This window comes from Phoxinus phoxinus (genome assembly GCF_949152265.1).
Source record: "Phoxinus phoxinus genome assembly, chromosome: 22".
NCBI lineage: Eukaryota > Metazoa > Chordata > Actinopteri > Cypriniformes > Leuciscidae > Phoxinus > Phoxinus phoxinus.
Genome location: NC_136897.1, coordinates 10,332,832 through 10,346,559, shown reverse-complemented (window position 1 = coordinate 10,346,559; position 13,728 = coordinate 10,332,832). Strand labels below are relative to the sequence as shown.

The following is a 13,728-nucleotide window of genomic DNA, read 5'->3' as shown; positions in this document are numbered from 1 at the left end:
TTTAATATCAGTTGAGTGAGTGCTTCACTATGTGGGCTGCACCATCCCCAGTGTCGCCGCGGCCATGTGTGCTTCACCACTGAGAGAGCTAATTCCTGAAAGAGCAAACACAGGTGTGAATGCGTATTTTTTAAGATGTCATATTACCGTGTGTCACTGGATGTGGTCGTTCTCTGGCGCAAGCAGGGAGTTCCCTGTTCCCTGGTCACGAACACTGTATGACGTGTTTGGGCATTCAGCGGTTTGGATATTCTGAGGTCGAGACTTCTATATCTTCCTTGATCTTGGACCGATTGCTCCTGTCTGCCTGCTGCTGAGTGCTTTGCATCTGTTAGCTCCGTACTGCTTTCTGTTTTGAATCTTTATTTACTATCAATTCTGTGTTGTTTATATTGCTAATTATATCTTACTCATCACCACACATTAATCTGACATCGCTAGCTTCTATCTAAATCGTTATAACTAGCACAACACGCTGGTAATTTCGCTAGCCTGCACAATACGCTAGTAACTCACTAGCCTGTAAACGCGCCATCCGTGCCTGTCATCTTTATTTATTTATTCTCTTGCACGCTCGCGCCATCCGTGCCTGCTGTCTTTATTTATTTATTTTTTCTCGCGCGCGCTTGCGCCTTTTAACAATCCATTAAATAACTGTGGTAAGTATAGGATCAGTCAACAAACACGGTGAGTAATGTCTTCTCCTGTTATTGTCACTTGCACTTCATGTCTCATTTATAGTATAGCATTCTCTGTCAGCAATATAGGATTTAGATGTGATAAATGCAGGGAGACAGTCAGGCTGACGGAGAAGATTTCAGAACTAGAGACACACATCCAAACTTTAATTGAGGATAGTAAGAGTGCAAGGGCTTTAGATACTGCTTTGGATGCAACTAGCTTAGTGAACTCTGTACATTGTTCAGTTCCAGCTGAAGTAGAGTCTGTGCAGCAGGTCAATTGACCGTTCGCAAAGACCCGCCCCCCTTAGTTACTGTCGCTATGTCCAAGAAGCTACGCCGCTCTCATGCCACACCATGTTCTCATGCAGTGAAAAATACATTGCGGAGCAGAGAGGATACTGACAACGCGCTGACAGACAGGACAGACCAGGTTACTTTTCGGTTACTTTTTGGTTACTTTTGATATTAAACATATTAAACAAAGTCTCACCTTTCAAATTTTGGTAATTTTTTTAAGGAAATTTAAACAATAAAAAACGTTTTGTGGCTCTTTAATGTGTCGTGACAGATCACTGTAGAGCCCAGTTAAAGCTGCTCGAGAACCGATCATCCCTTCCTTCTAGTTAATTTATAGCATCAAATAAACATGAATGAACATAAGAAGGAATGTTGTTTTAACCGCGGAAAGGCGTCAGTACACTGTTTCTCAAGTTCAAATCCTCCCATGTTAATCTACTAACTCTCCTGACTGCTTTGTCGGACAAAACGGCGGATGGTGAAGTATGATTGGTCAGATAACCTGTCAATCAAGCTCCCTGTGAAGGGTCAATTGGGTGACTGTGAGACCGTGTAGTCGCGGGACAAAACACCGCTCTTCCGTTCCGAATACAACATTAAACCGATTCTCCTCACTCAGTGAAACACCCTCTGAGAATCCTGAATATGCCCTAGGTATTGGCAATTCTATTAAATGGAACGTGAAAATAGAGACACCACCCACCATAGTCACATGTTTGCCGGGAGCCAGTGCGCCTTAGATCAAAGCAAATTTTAAAGTGTTTGATAATGGTAATCGTAAATTCTATACGATTATTAGTCACGTCGGCACTAATGATGTTCGACTTTGCCAGTGGGAGATCATTAAAATTAACGTTAAAGAGCTGTGTACTCGCAAGTACGATGTCAGACACTGTAATTTGCTCTGGCCCCCTTCCTGTTCGCAGGAGTGATGAGATAGTTAGCAGATTGTCATCACTCAATGGCTGGTTGTCTAAGTGGTGTCCGCAAAATAATATAGAATTCATAGACAATTGGAAAAGTTTTTAGGGCAGACCTGACCTGTTGAAAAGAGACGGTATTCATCCCTCCTGGGATGGTGCTGCTCTTCTCTCTAGTAATTTGGCAAATAGTCTTAGAGCTCAAACATGACAATCTGGGGCTCAGGTCAAGAAGCAGACAGACTAGCTTAACCGACCGTCTGCTAGCTGTCTCACGTCACTGAGGTCAGATAAATCCCATCACATAGAGATTCTTTCACCTAGATATCATCATATAGAGACTGTGTCTGTTCCCCGAACAAGGAATTACAAAACATTCCCAAATCTGACTTGTAATGCTGCCTGATTCATAATCATACACTGTTCACTTGTTGGCCAGAGGAGAACTGGCCCCCGACTGAGCCTGGTTTCTCCCAAGGTTTTTTTCTCCATTCTGTTTTGGTTCCTTGCCACTGTTTGCCTTGAATTTTGGCTTGCTTAGTTGGGGACATTTATTATTCAACAATATTACTGATGATGCAATTTTCTTCTAGAAACAAACTTTGTTGTATTATTTTCATGTTATCACTGTGAAGCTGCTTTGATACAATCTGTATTGTAAAAAGCGCTATATAAATAAAGGTGACTTGACTTGACTATATTTCAAACAAAGGGGGGTCCCTTTACCTATGCCTCGATTTAGTTCCTCTTTTGGCCTACCCCAAAAGAGTGCTACTTCGACGAATAGCCAGGGTGACTTGAGGATCACAGTGAGGGTTTCCCCAGCCGGTACCCAATCCCTGTGGGCTCCTCACTCCTCTCAAACACCACAAGCCATGGAGTCTCCGGTTGATCGTACTGGCTCCTCTCATGACTGGCCAGTCGTTTTATCCGGAGCTCCCCCTGCTGACCAGATGTTGATTGCAGCATCGGAGGGCGGGCTTGAATCTGGAGTTGAAGACTCGGCTGCGCTTCCTCCTTCTGGGAGAGCAGCATTGCCTGAGCCTGATCCAGAATTGATGGCTATTTTTTCCCAGGCAGTCATTTTTGTTGTAAAAAAATTTATTAATTTAAAAATTATAATTTATATATATAGCCGGAGAAAACCGTGATGTCATCGTCCAGCTCAGTTCAGTTCTCATATCATGGTGTCAATGCAGGCAGATCAATAATATTGATGAATATTAAATGTCTCCAACTAAGCAAGCCAAAAGCCAAAGGCGACAGTGGCAAGGAACCAAAATCAGGTGACTGAATGGAGAAAAAAGACCTTGGAAGAAACCAGGCTCAGCCGGGGGGCCAGTTCTCCTTTGGCCAATGAACGAACAGTGTATGATTAGGATTCAGGCAACATTACAGGTCAGAAGTCAGATTGGATCAGAACATTCTGAATATTTATCCAGTTCCATTTGTTGAAGATCGGAGTCATCATGCTGGTATGGTGACGGGTTTGTTAAAAGGGATACTTCACAGATTAGATTAGCATTAAGCTTTGTATCAGTAGAAAACCTGTAGTATTTTCGAATTACTATGCTCCGGCCGCCTCCCACTCCCCCACCATCCGCAACTGCTCCCAGCTGCACTCCGGGCCGCACAGGCATCGGACCCGTGCACCAGACCAGACCTCGAGATCGCCCAAAATGTCCAGGACTCAGCTCCTGATCAGCTCACAGTCGCCATTCACTATGCCTATATTATTACATTATTTGACACTGACACGTACATGCCAGCTTTGCAGGTCATGCATTCTGCTTCACAATGCTAGAACGCACATGAACCGATCACTTGTTTAGCGTTCATGTAAACACTACATTCAGATTCACCAATCGGAATGAATTCAGTCCGATTTATTTAGAAAGTTTAAATTTACAGGGACAGTGCACATTAATAACATTTATGAAAATGTAAATGTGCCAGTTTAGTCTACTTGACTAATTTTCAACTGTAGTCCCTGGGCAGGTGTGATGTCAGGTAAAATACATAAAAACATTCAACAATACTTAACATACATTAAAACACATTTCATCAAAAAACACAGTTTCATTAAAACAAGTACAAAAAAATAAAAAACATACGACAGGACAAGGCACGTTTCAGGTGATTTGAGGAGCTATAAAGTATGGGCACACACTTGATTGTCTTTTAGCCATGATTTTAAGTTAATTTTGAATGACTAATATGAGTCACAGTCTCTGATAGACGTAGGTAAACTATTCCATGTGTGAGATGCTCTCACAGAAAAAGCTGACTGACCAAAGGCAGTTTTCCTCATTTGTATGACACAATCACCTCTTGCCACAGACCAGGGGCCTGTTTCAGAAAGGAGGTTAAGTGAAAACTCTGAGTATTTTAACCCTGAAATGAGGGAAACTCTGGGTTTTCCGTTTCAGAATGGGAGGTATATCAAACCCGAGAAAGCAGAGTAAGTCAAGCCTGTTTCTGAAAGAGAGGTAACTTATACTCAGAGTCAGTTACCATGGCAACTTACTCTGTGAACCTAACCTGGTCGGGAGCAGGTTTTCTTCGGTAAACCCAGAGTTTCTTGCGGTCTCCTCCCCTTTTTTAAAGAGGAAGCGGTGTTTAAACACTTCATTCATTCTTTCTGTAGCCTACATTTATTTATTGCTGTTTTTTCCGCTGTTTAAAAAAAGAAATTAATAAGATGAAGTATTTAACGTTAACTCCTTAACTGGCAACTGAAAATACAGTACATTAGAGTTACATCATGTAGTTCTAAACAAATTCTACAGAATTAAACTGTGGCATTTACTGAAAATCACTTGGGGGATAAGAATGTCCTTTTATACTTAGATATAAACTTCGATTCTATAGGCTATGCCACATACAAATGTGAATGTGTAGATTGTCTGATGTGTAGACACATAATATTAACATTACCCTGTAGGCCTCTCTGTGGCGCAGAAACTGTTTCTTCATACCCATCATCCTGTGAAGATGAGCATGTGTACACTTTATAACACTATTTGTCATAATTTCTGGTGTATTGAGTAGGCAACTTACAACTGTCTGGGGTTCTGTTGGGACATGAGGCTCCAAAAGACAGATATTAGTCTCTAGATAGATATTAGTCCCAATAGATATCAGAATCTATTGGGAGTGGGACCAACGAAAAACCCAACCCAAAGTAAAATAAATGGAAATATCAAAAATACCCTATAAAAAATAACACATACCTCTTACATTTTATGAAGGCCCTTGGATCTCCGGGAGTGACCGGCTCTGATGAAGGAATTTCCTCAGCCAAAAATGCTGCTGCACTGCTAGACACTGGATGCGATTTAGTTATGTAATATGTCAAATGTTTGTAAAGTCAGATAGCCTACACCCATGATATGCTCAAGCCTTACCTGATTGAATTATGTTTTTATATATTTTTTTATTTTCAGCTGCTGCCACATTCTTTTAATGCCTGCAGGATTGCACCTAGCCTACATGCAAATTAAAACTAGGTTGAATAACTGTTCTTCCAGTTTCACCTGATATTATAACAGTTACTCTAAAATAGTTATTTATTACTAACTACAAATGACATTTTCAACAGCGTAATTAGATTAATGTAATAATTACTATCTTTAGAAAGTATTAGTCTACTTATTATTAATTACTAAGTCCCATATCAACCTCAACCACTTGAACAATACAATGAGGAGTGACAAGAAACTGCACTTTTAATGCTTTCAAAATGAACAATATACAATTGCATGAATTATTCTTGAATTGACCAAAGTGTGTAGAGGGAGAAGGTTACATTCAAAATATACCTTTTAAAAATGTATGTTAAATCCACTGTTGTTTTATACAGAATTGTTATATAGTCTATGCAGTAGCCTATTTAATGTAATTACATCATATTTTATTTTAAATTACAGAAGAATTAAGAGTAATCCCTTTAATTAAATTACAATATTTAGATTACTTGGTAATTAATTACACCCAACACAGTATAACAGTATTTCCTCTTCGTGTCTGGCGCTGTTGCCATGGTGACTCATAATATCTGCGCTCCATTGATAATGGCTTTTTATAGTTGTGGTGCACGCGCTCAACTCAGAGTCAGTCAACTTAGAGTTGATTGAACTAACTAATTCCAGCTGATCTGTAACCGAAAACTCAGAGTTTCCCATCTCAGGGTAAGTCAACTCAGAGTTCAAGTTTTAACTCAGAGTTGGTTGAACCTCCTTATTGAAACAGGCCCCTGGTGTGTCTAGCCACAGTTGTTTTTTGTTTTATAAAAGCATTAAGTGGGGGCGGAGCCAAACCATGTAAAATTTTATAGACAAGACAAACATCTGTAAAAATGATAAGATTGTCCCAGGTCATTAAATATGTTTTTTTAGGGAGTAACAGTGGTGATAGGTATTTGGCTTTCTGTCAAGCACCTTACAAGCTTGATAATAAAGTAGCTGCACAGGTTTAAGTGTTGTACTGGCCGCTTGTGCCCAGCTGGTCAAACAGTATAACAGATGTGGCATTAAAATATATTGTGGCTGCCTTTGTAGTTAGACAATTTCTAATATGACGAAAATTTGACAAATTGAATTTTACTGTATTTATAACTTTTTTAATTTGTTTTTTTAAATGTTATATTAGAGTCAATTATTATACCTAAATATTTTAAAACAGATACAGTTAACAACTGTTCCCCTGCAATATAAATATTGGGTGTGGAATTATCTGTTGACCTCTTCGTAAAAAACATACAAGCGTTTTTTTTTTTTATATTTAAATGAAGACCGGAATTATTAAGCCATTGCATGACATCGTCCATCATTGCCGTGAGCTTTGATGCTGCTTGCTGCTTGGTCAGTGCATGCACATATATGACAGTATCGTCTGCATACATCTGAATCTCAGACTCATTGCATACAGTGGGAAGATCATTTATGTACAGACTAAACAACAGGGGCCCTAAAATTGATCCCTGAGGTACACCAATATCACAACCGATGGCCGACGACACCTCATAATTTATCCTGACCCTTTGATCTCGGTTTTCCAGATAAGACTGCATCCATTTAATAACATTTGGGGCGACATTAAACCTTGAGAGCTTTTTGAGTAAGACACCATGATCCACCGTGTCAAAAGCTTTCTTTAGGTCTAAAAATATGGCCCCAACAACTCCTCCTTTATCTAATTTAGATTTCACATTCTCCAGGAAAAAGCAATTTGCTGTTTCCGTTGAATGATTAGATCTAAAACCAAACTGCATAGGATGCAATCTGAAGGGGCTGTTGTTGAGATGACTAGTTAGTTGTTCTACTACATATTTTTCAATTACCTTTGACACGATAGGTACTATGCTGATTGGCCTGTAGTTATAGACCTTTGATGTATCACCTGTTTTGTGGATCGGTGTTATTACAGCAGTCTTCCATGCTTTTGGATAAATTCCTTCATTGATGGATCTATTAATAATATGTGTTAATGATAAACTCTCGTTAAACATTTTTAGGAATTGAAGATTGAAACAAAAGGCGTGCATGTAAACATAATGAATGGCGACCATAGAAACCAAAAGCCGAATCCCGGACATCCCGAAATCCGGTGCGCGAATCTGACATTCGTGGCCAGCCGCAAGAGCCACAACACGGCGAATAGCCGCGGACGATGGAGGAACCAGAGGCGGCCGGAGCAGCCGCTGCAGCAGAGGAGCGAGACCCGCACCCGGGAAGACTCGTCACGGAGAATTACGATAAAACAGCGTATTTTCAGTTTTGAGTCAACTAGTAGCCTATTTGTATCAATTCTTTCGATACTGCCCTCTGTAACCGGTAGGCGTGGCCTCGTAGGGCAGCGAAGCAAGTGTATTCTGGGAGTTGTTGTCTTTCATCCACATGAGCCAAAAATAAATGTTATCAGTCTAGAAGGTATCAACTTCTAAAATAATTTCACATTTCTACTACATAAATGACCCAATTTAAATATACATTCATCTTTCCAGCGGTGAAGTATCTCTTTAAGGATCATTGCCAATGGCTGTCGTGTCGATGAGGCTTTCACAGGGGAGAATCTAGTTGACACAATCTCTGCTGACACTTCAGGGATGCATTGTGGTCATGTTGAAGTGCAGGTCTACCATCTGATCTGGAAACGGCCCGGATCCGGCTGACTACATCATGCGTTGTGGTCTGACTACAGTAAACCTCGGAATAAACAGAAAGAATAACATTAATAATAATAATGATTTATTACATTTATATTGTGCTTTTCTCTGCACTCAAAGTGCTTTACATAGAAGGGGGGATCTCCTCAACCACCACCAATGTGCAGCATCCACCTGGGTGATGCGACGGCAGCCATATTACGCCAGAACGCCCACCACATACCAGCTTATTGGTGGAGAGGAGACAGAGTTATGAAGCCAATGAGTATATTGGGATAATTAGGAGGCTATGGTGGACAGAGGCCATTGGGCAAATTTGGCCAGGATACCAGGGTTACACCCCTACTCTTTCACTAGGAGTGTTGCTTCTTCCTTGCTGCTGGCACTGGGTGCCTCGCTGACAGATATTTGTAGAGCTGCGGGCTTGGCGACATCTAACACGTTTGCTAGGTTTTATAGCCTTCGTGTCGAGCTGGTATCCTCCCGTGTACTTGCATCCCATAGCCAGTAAACACCGGAGACCCTGCTCAAAGTGTCGGCTTGCTGCGCCTTTGCCCTCCTATGGACCGGATTTCTGCTTCAGGTGAGTTCCCTGTCTAGGCGAAACCCTGTTGAGTTCCTCCACACTAGGGTTGGGTATCATTTAAATTTTAGCAATTCCGATTCTGCTTATCGAATGCAGATTATTCTTGTTTCCGTATTTCCGAAAAAAAATTTTTTAAAAGGGCAAATACTTGAAGAATAAATATCTCTTCCTTTTAATCTTGCCAATTTTAATCAATAACCAATAAAATGGCTAAAGTGAATGGAGTCTCTTCAAATAAAGATTGTGTTGATTACATTATTACTCCAGTAGGTGGCAAAAATCGACTGTTAATTTCTTTTTCATTTAATTATTTATTCAAGAATACTCAATAGATTGATTAAAGAATGGTGAATCATCCATTAATTAAACAGGTATTTATGAATGAGACTAAATTAATTTTGTTTTTAAAGGGGGTTAAAGGGCATTTTACCACCCGCTTAAACCTGTTTGAATTAATGATTCAAATGAGTTTTTTTTTTTTATATAGACTGGAACATGTTTCTGTGTAGTTGTTTGATGTATGTGACAAACAAGCGTGCTGCACTTGGGTGTCGCAACCTTTTAAAAGAAGCCGCGCTTCTTTTATGAGCGCGATTGTGTCGCGCCTACATTTGAAATAACTAATTTGCACGAGCAAAAAACGCGATATGTGAATGGCCCCAAAGTCAGGAATCGATAAGCGGAATCGCTTTTGTTACCGGTTCTAAAATGGAACCGGTTCTTGATACTCAAACTTACTCCACACCCTCCGGCAGTCGGACGTATAGCGGAGCATAGCCAGTGACATGAAATGTCACTGAGGGTATCACGTGAAAGTTACATATATTCTCTTCTGTTACCGACTGTTCCGGCCAGTACAACATATGAAATGTCACTGAGGTAACTCCGGCCAGCTGGGTACTGGATGGGAGCAGCAATTTTATGAGATCCTAATATGTCGGTACGTCTATGTACGGCGAACGTACTGACTAAAAAGGAACGTCTCGTTGTATGTAACCCTCTTTCCCTGAAGGAGGGAAAGGAGACATATGCCCCGTCGGCACAATTGCTGGACCACCACTGATTCCAGGCCCCTGCTCAGCTCCTCAGTGAAAAACAACTGGTGCTTGCATCCGCTTCCTATTTATACCTGCGCTGCGGGCCGGAGCGAGAGATTCAAATCTCGCAAGCCAATGTGCATTTGCTCGTTCTGTTTATACTCGAAGATAATTGGGGATCTCTGACACGATCCCAATACGTCGGTACATTCACATACATGTCCGTTCCCTCCTTCAAAGACCGAGAGGTGGCCATATTTGCAATGTCTCCAAACAGCTATTTTGTCAAAAAATACCTACTACATGAACAGTTCCATAAATGTTATTTCTTATTTTAAAATAGCTTTATTAAAGTGTGCATTCAAGGTTTTTCCAGCCAATGCGCCTGTGCAGTCCTAAGTGCCTAGTCCTACCCAGAGATTCAGCTGCGGTGATGCAATTACTTTACAAACTGATGACTGGCTTTTTTATTTTAAAGTTCTCTACCAAATTGCGTACCACTTTCTCTCATTCATAGTAATGAGTGAACTGTTTTGGTATATATACAGACTTTGACCTCAAATCATGTGGCTTATTGGGTTTTTTTGGGGGGGGGGGTTATTTTTATTTTTTTTACTTGAGCCAGTATGCAATTGCCTAGCAACTCCCTAGCAACCGCATTGCAAGGTGTTAAAAAAATATATTGACAAAATCCTAAAATATTTACATGTGGCTACATTATATAACACCTAGAATATTTACAAAATTGTTATACCAAGGATTGTACAATTAACATCACTCACATTTTCATATGAAAATGTAAAACCTATTTTTGTTGTTTCAGTATAAGACAGACCTTATTCCCATCTTAAAAACACCAGTGAACACTGGACGCCCAAATTTTGTTTACTTGATGCCAGATGACGACAATCCAAAGGGTCGAACGGTGCTATTGGAACTTACGCCAGCTCCAGACATCCAGTATAAGACCCGTCCAGGCAGCAGTCAGCAGATGAATGTACTCGGCATTGTTATTTTCTCAGCCACAATGGGTAAAACATATGCCTTCACCTAATACAGTATCTTCATTTAGTAAAATCATGATTAAAAGCATAAATATAACAAAATACTTTTTTTATTTAGGTCTCTTACTTGGTAAAATGGGCGAACGGGGAGCTCCTCTGGTGAACGTTTGCCAGTGCATCAATGAATGTGTGATGAAGATCATTAATGCTGCTGTATGGTAAGAAAGAAAGCAGAGGTTTTTTAAAGGTTCTTTAAGCCAATTCCATACAAAACTGTTGTTTAAGGGGTCATGAACTGAGAAATCAAATTTTAGTTAGTTAGTCCATAAACAGCTTTTATTGTGACCAAACCCAGTGAACGACTCTTTGTGGAATGTGTCTTTTATAGATGGGTAAAAGACCGTCGCTGCAAAAGAAAATGAACGCCTACCTCATCGTCGTAACGTTGGCCCCGCGGCCCCCGCCCATTGGCATGTTGAAGAGTAGAGAAGGACGATATAGGACTAAAAATATAAATAAAATTTAAAATAATAACATTACCTTCAAAAATATCCTAAAGCTAGGAATGTGGTTATTTATTTTTAACAATGTGAATGTCTCAGTTGAGCATTATTTATTTGTATTCTTTACCTTTTACTGTGGATTCTTTGGTAAATCAGTCGCAATTTCGGCACAGGCTTTGCAAACAGACTTTTACAATATGGACTCAACAGTGCAAGTAACCGTGCTGATTCTAATACCTGATCTGTGACCAGTGATTTTTTTTTATATTTAATGATTTGTGTACAGTCAGATGGTCTTGTCTATGTGTCAGTAAATCAAACCAGTGACTAAATCAACTTCACATTGTTTCTCATAGTAGGATGAAAATAATCTGTTATGTAAACTGTTATTAAATTATGTATTGAAAGTGACCAAAGAACGCTCCCTCTACAATGGCTGGAGCTGTCAATAAAACAGCACAAGTTTATTGCCAAAACTCCTGGTATAGTCAATGAATCTCTTATTTACATTGTATTTGCACTGTTAGTTATGATGAAAGCATTCGTTAGTGTGCAGAAATCGAGTTGCAACACCAAGGTCATGGGCTCGACTCCCAGGGAAAGCAAGAACCGACAAGAAAGCAAATGTGCACCCTGAAATGCAATGTAGGTCGCTCTGGACAAAAGCATCTAGTCAAGTCAAGTCATCTTCATTTATATAGCGCTTTTAACAATGTAGATTGTTTCAAAGCTGCTTTTCAGAGATAAACGTATAATTTAAGGTAACAGATGTTTTGGCTTTATAGCGGGTTCTTGAATAATGTTATTTTCCAGCTAAAGTTAGTTTTGATTGATTCACTTCCGTCGAAAGGATAATTTGTTATTAAATTAGGGGCCACTAAGACGACACCGTTCTCTCTACACAGACTTTAAACGCGAACCTGTGATAAACACTGATGTGATAAGCACTCACGTGCGCATCAAGAATTAATTCTATAGTTATGTGCGTTTGAATATATGTGCGCATGTTTGTAATTCTCTACAAACCAAGCCTAAATAAACTACTTGTCCTGCCTATAAATTTGATACAGAATTTTATTTATTTTATCACTACGGAGTAGATATGCAAATTTTCCACAATGCTTTGTCTACCAAATGCATAAATGTAAATGTGAATGCAAACAGCAAGAACAGAGTACTACTCGTCTATCATTAGTGATGGTGCTGCAAATCCAAACAAGATTTTTTATGACGATCAACAGAACTCTTGCACCAATTAAGCCATCAATTTGTTTTTCTGTGCAGGAGTGTAATACATTTCTTAGATTTTTTATGGATAAAATTTTAAGCATCTATAAGTCTATCAGTTGCTCTGCAATTCCTGAGATCTATCCAGTTACTTTTCCTGAAACTGCATTCTCCAGTTTCAACAGTCACTACTGATTGTATTTCAAAATTAGTGATGGCAATGAACACACCTACAAGTACCCTCGACCCAATCCAAACATCTATTCTTAATGAGTGTCTCTCTTCAATTAGTCCCCTCATTTGTAGCATTGTAAACACCTCTCTTACAACTGGTATTGTTCCAAAAGCCCTAAAGGTTGCAGCTATTACAGTCCTTAAAAAGCCTGGATGTAATAAGTCAGACCTATCAAATTACAGGCCTATCTCAAATCTGCCCTTTTTTGCCAAGGTTTTGGAACGTGTTGTTGTGGCACAACTCCACTCACACTTGTCATCCAACAAGCTTTTCGAACCTTTTCAGTCTGGGTTTAGAAAGGGACACAGTACAGAGACAGCCTTGGTTCGTGTTATGAATGACTTGCTTGTCTCAGCTGACTCTGGAGCCTTTGCCATCTTGGTCTTGTTAGATCTCAGTGCAGCTTTTGACACAGTGTGCCATTCTATCCTGCTAAATAGGCTGGAGAGCTGGCTTGGTATCACTGGTACTGTGCTAAACTGGTTAAAATCTTACCTCACTGATCGTTTCTAGTTTGTTGTCTTGGGAAACAACAAATATGAAATTGGACAAGACCGCCATGGTGTTCCCAAGGGATCTGTCTTGGGTCCCATATTGTTTAGTGTTTATATGCTTCCTTTGGGGCAAATAATTAGGAAATATGGTTTGGGGTATCACTTTTATTCTGATGATACTCAAATTTACATCAGCTACAAATCTGATCCTACTCAAATTCCCTTGGAGTGTGTGCAAGAAATAAAAACGTGGATGCACCATCATTTTTTACAACTGAATTCTTCCAAGACAGAAATTCTTCTCATTGGCACACCTGCGGCTACTCAGAAAGGGAGAAATTTTACTTTTGATTATGGATGATAGTGTTTTACTTCCATCTTCTTATGCTCGTAATCTTGGTGTGATCTTTGACGCTCGCCTAACACTAGACTCACATATTAAGAGTATTGCAAAATCTGCATTCCATCATCTCAGGAACATTGCAAGAATTAGGCCCTATCTACCTGATGCTAAAAGGCTTATTCATGCATTTGTTACTTCCAGGATTGATTATTCTAATGCAGTATTTGTTGGTT

General features: G+C 39.8%; 1 protein-coding gene across 1 annotated transcript in view; it reads left to right on the top strand.

Moving 5' to 3' along the window:
- Nucleotides 1-13,728, top strand: part of slc1a8a (solute carrier family 1 member 8a) — a 39,330-nt gene that overhangs the window by 7,075 nt on the left and 18,527 nt on the right. Inside the window, exons 5-6 of the mRNA XM_079598269.1 lie at nt 10,513-10,720; nt 10,812-10,911. Of these exons, the coding sequence (XP_079454395.1) occupies nt 10,513-10,720; nt 10,812-10,911 (308 nt within the window). The remainder of the gene's footprint in view (nt 1-10,512; nt 10,721-10,811; nt 10,912-13,728) is intronic.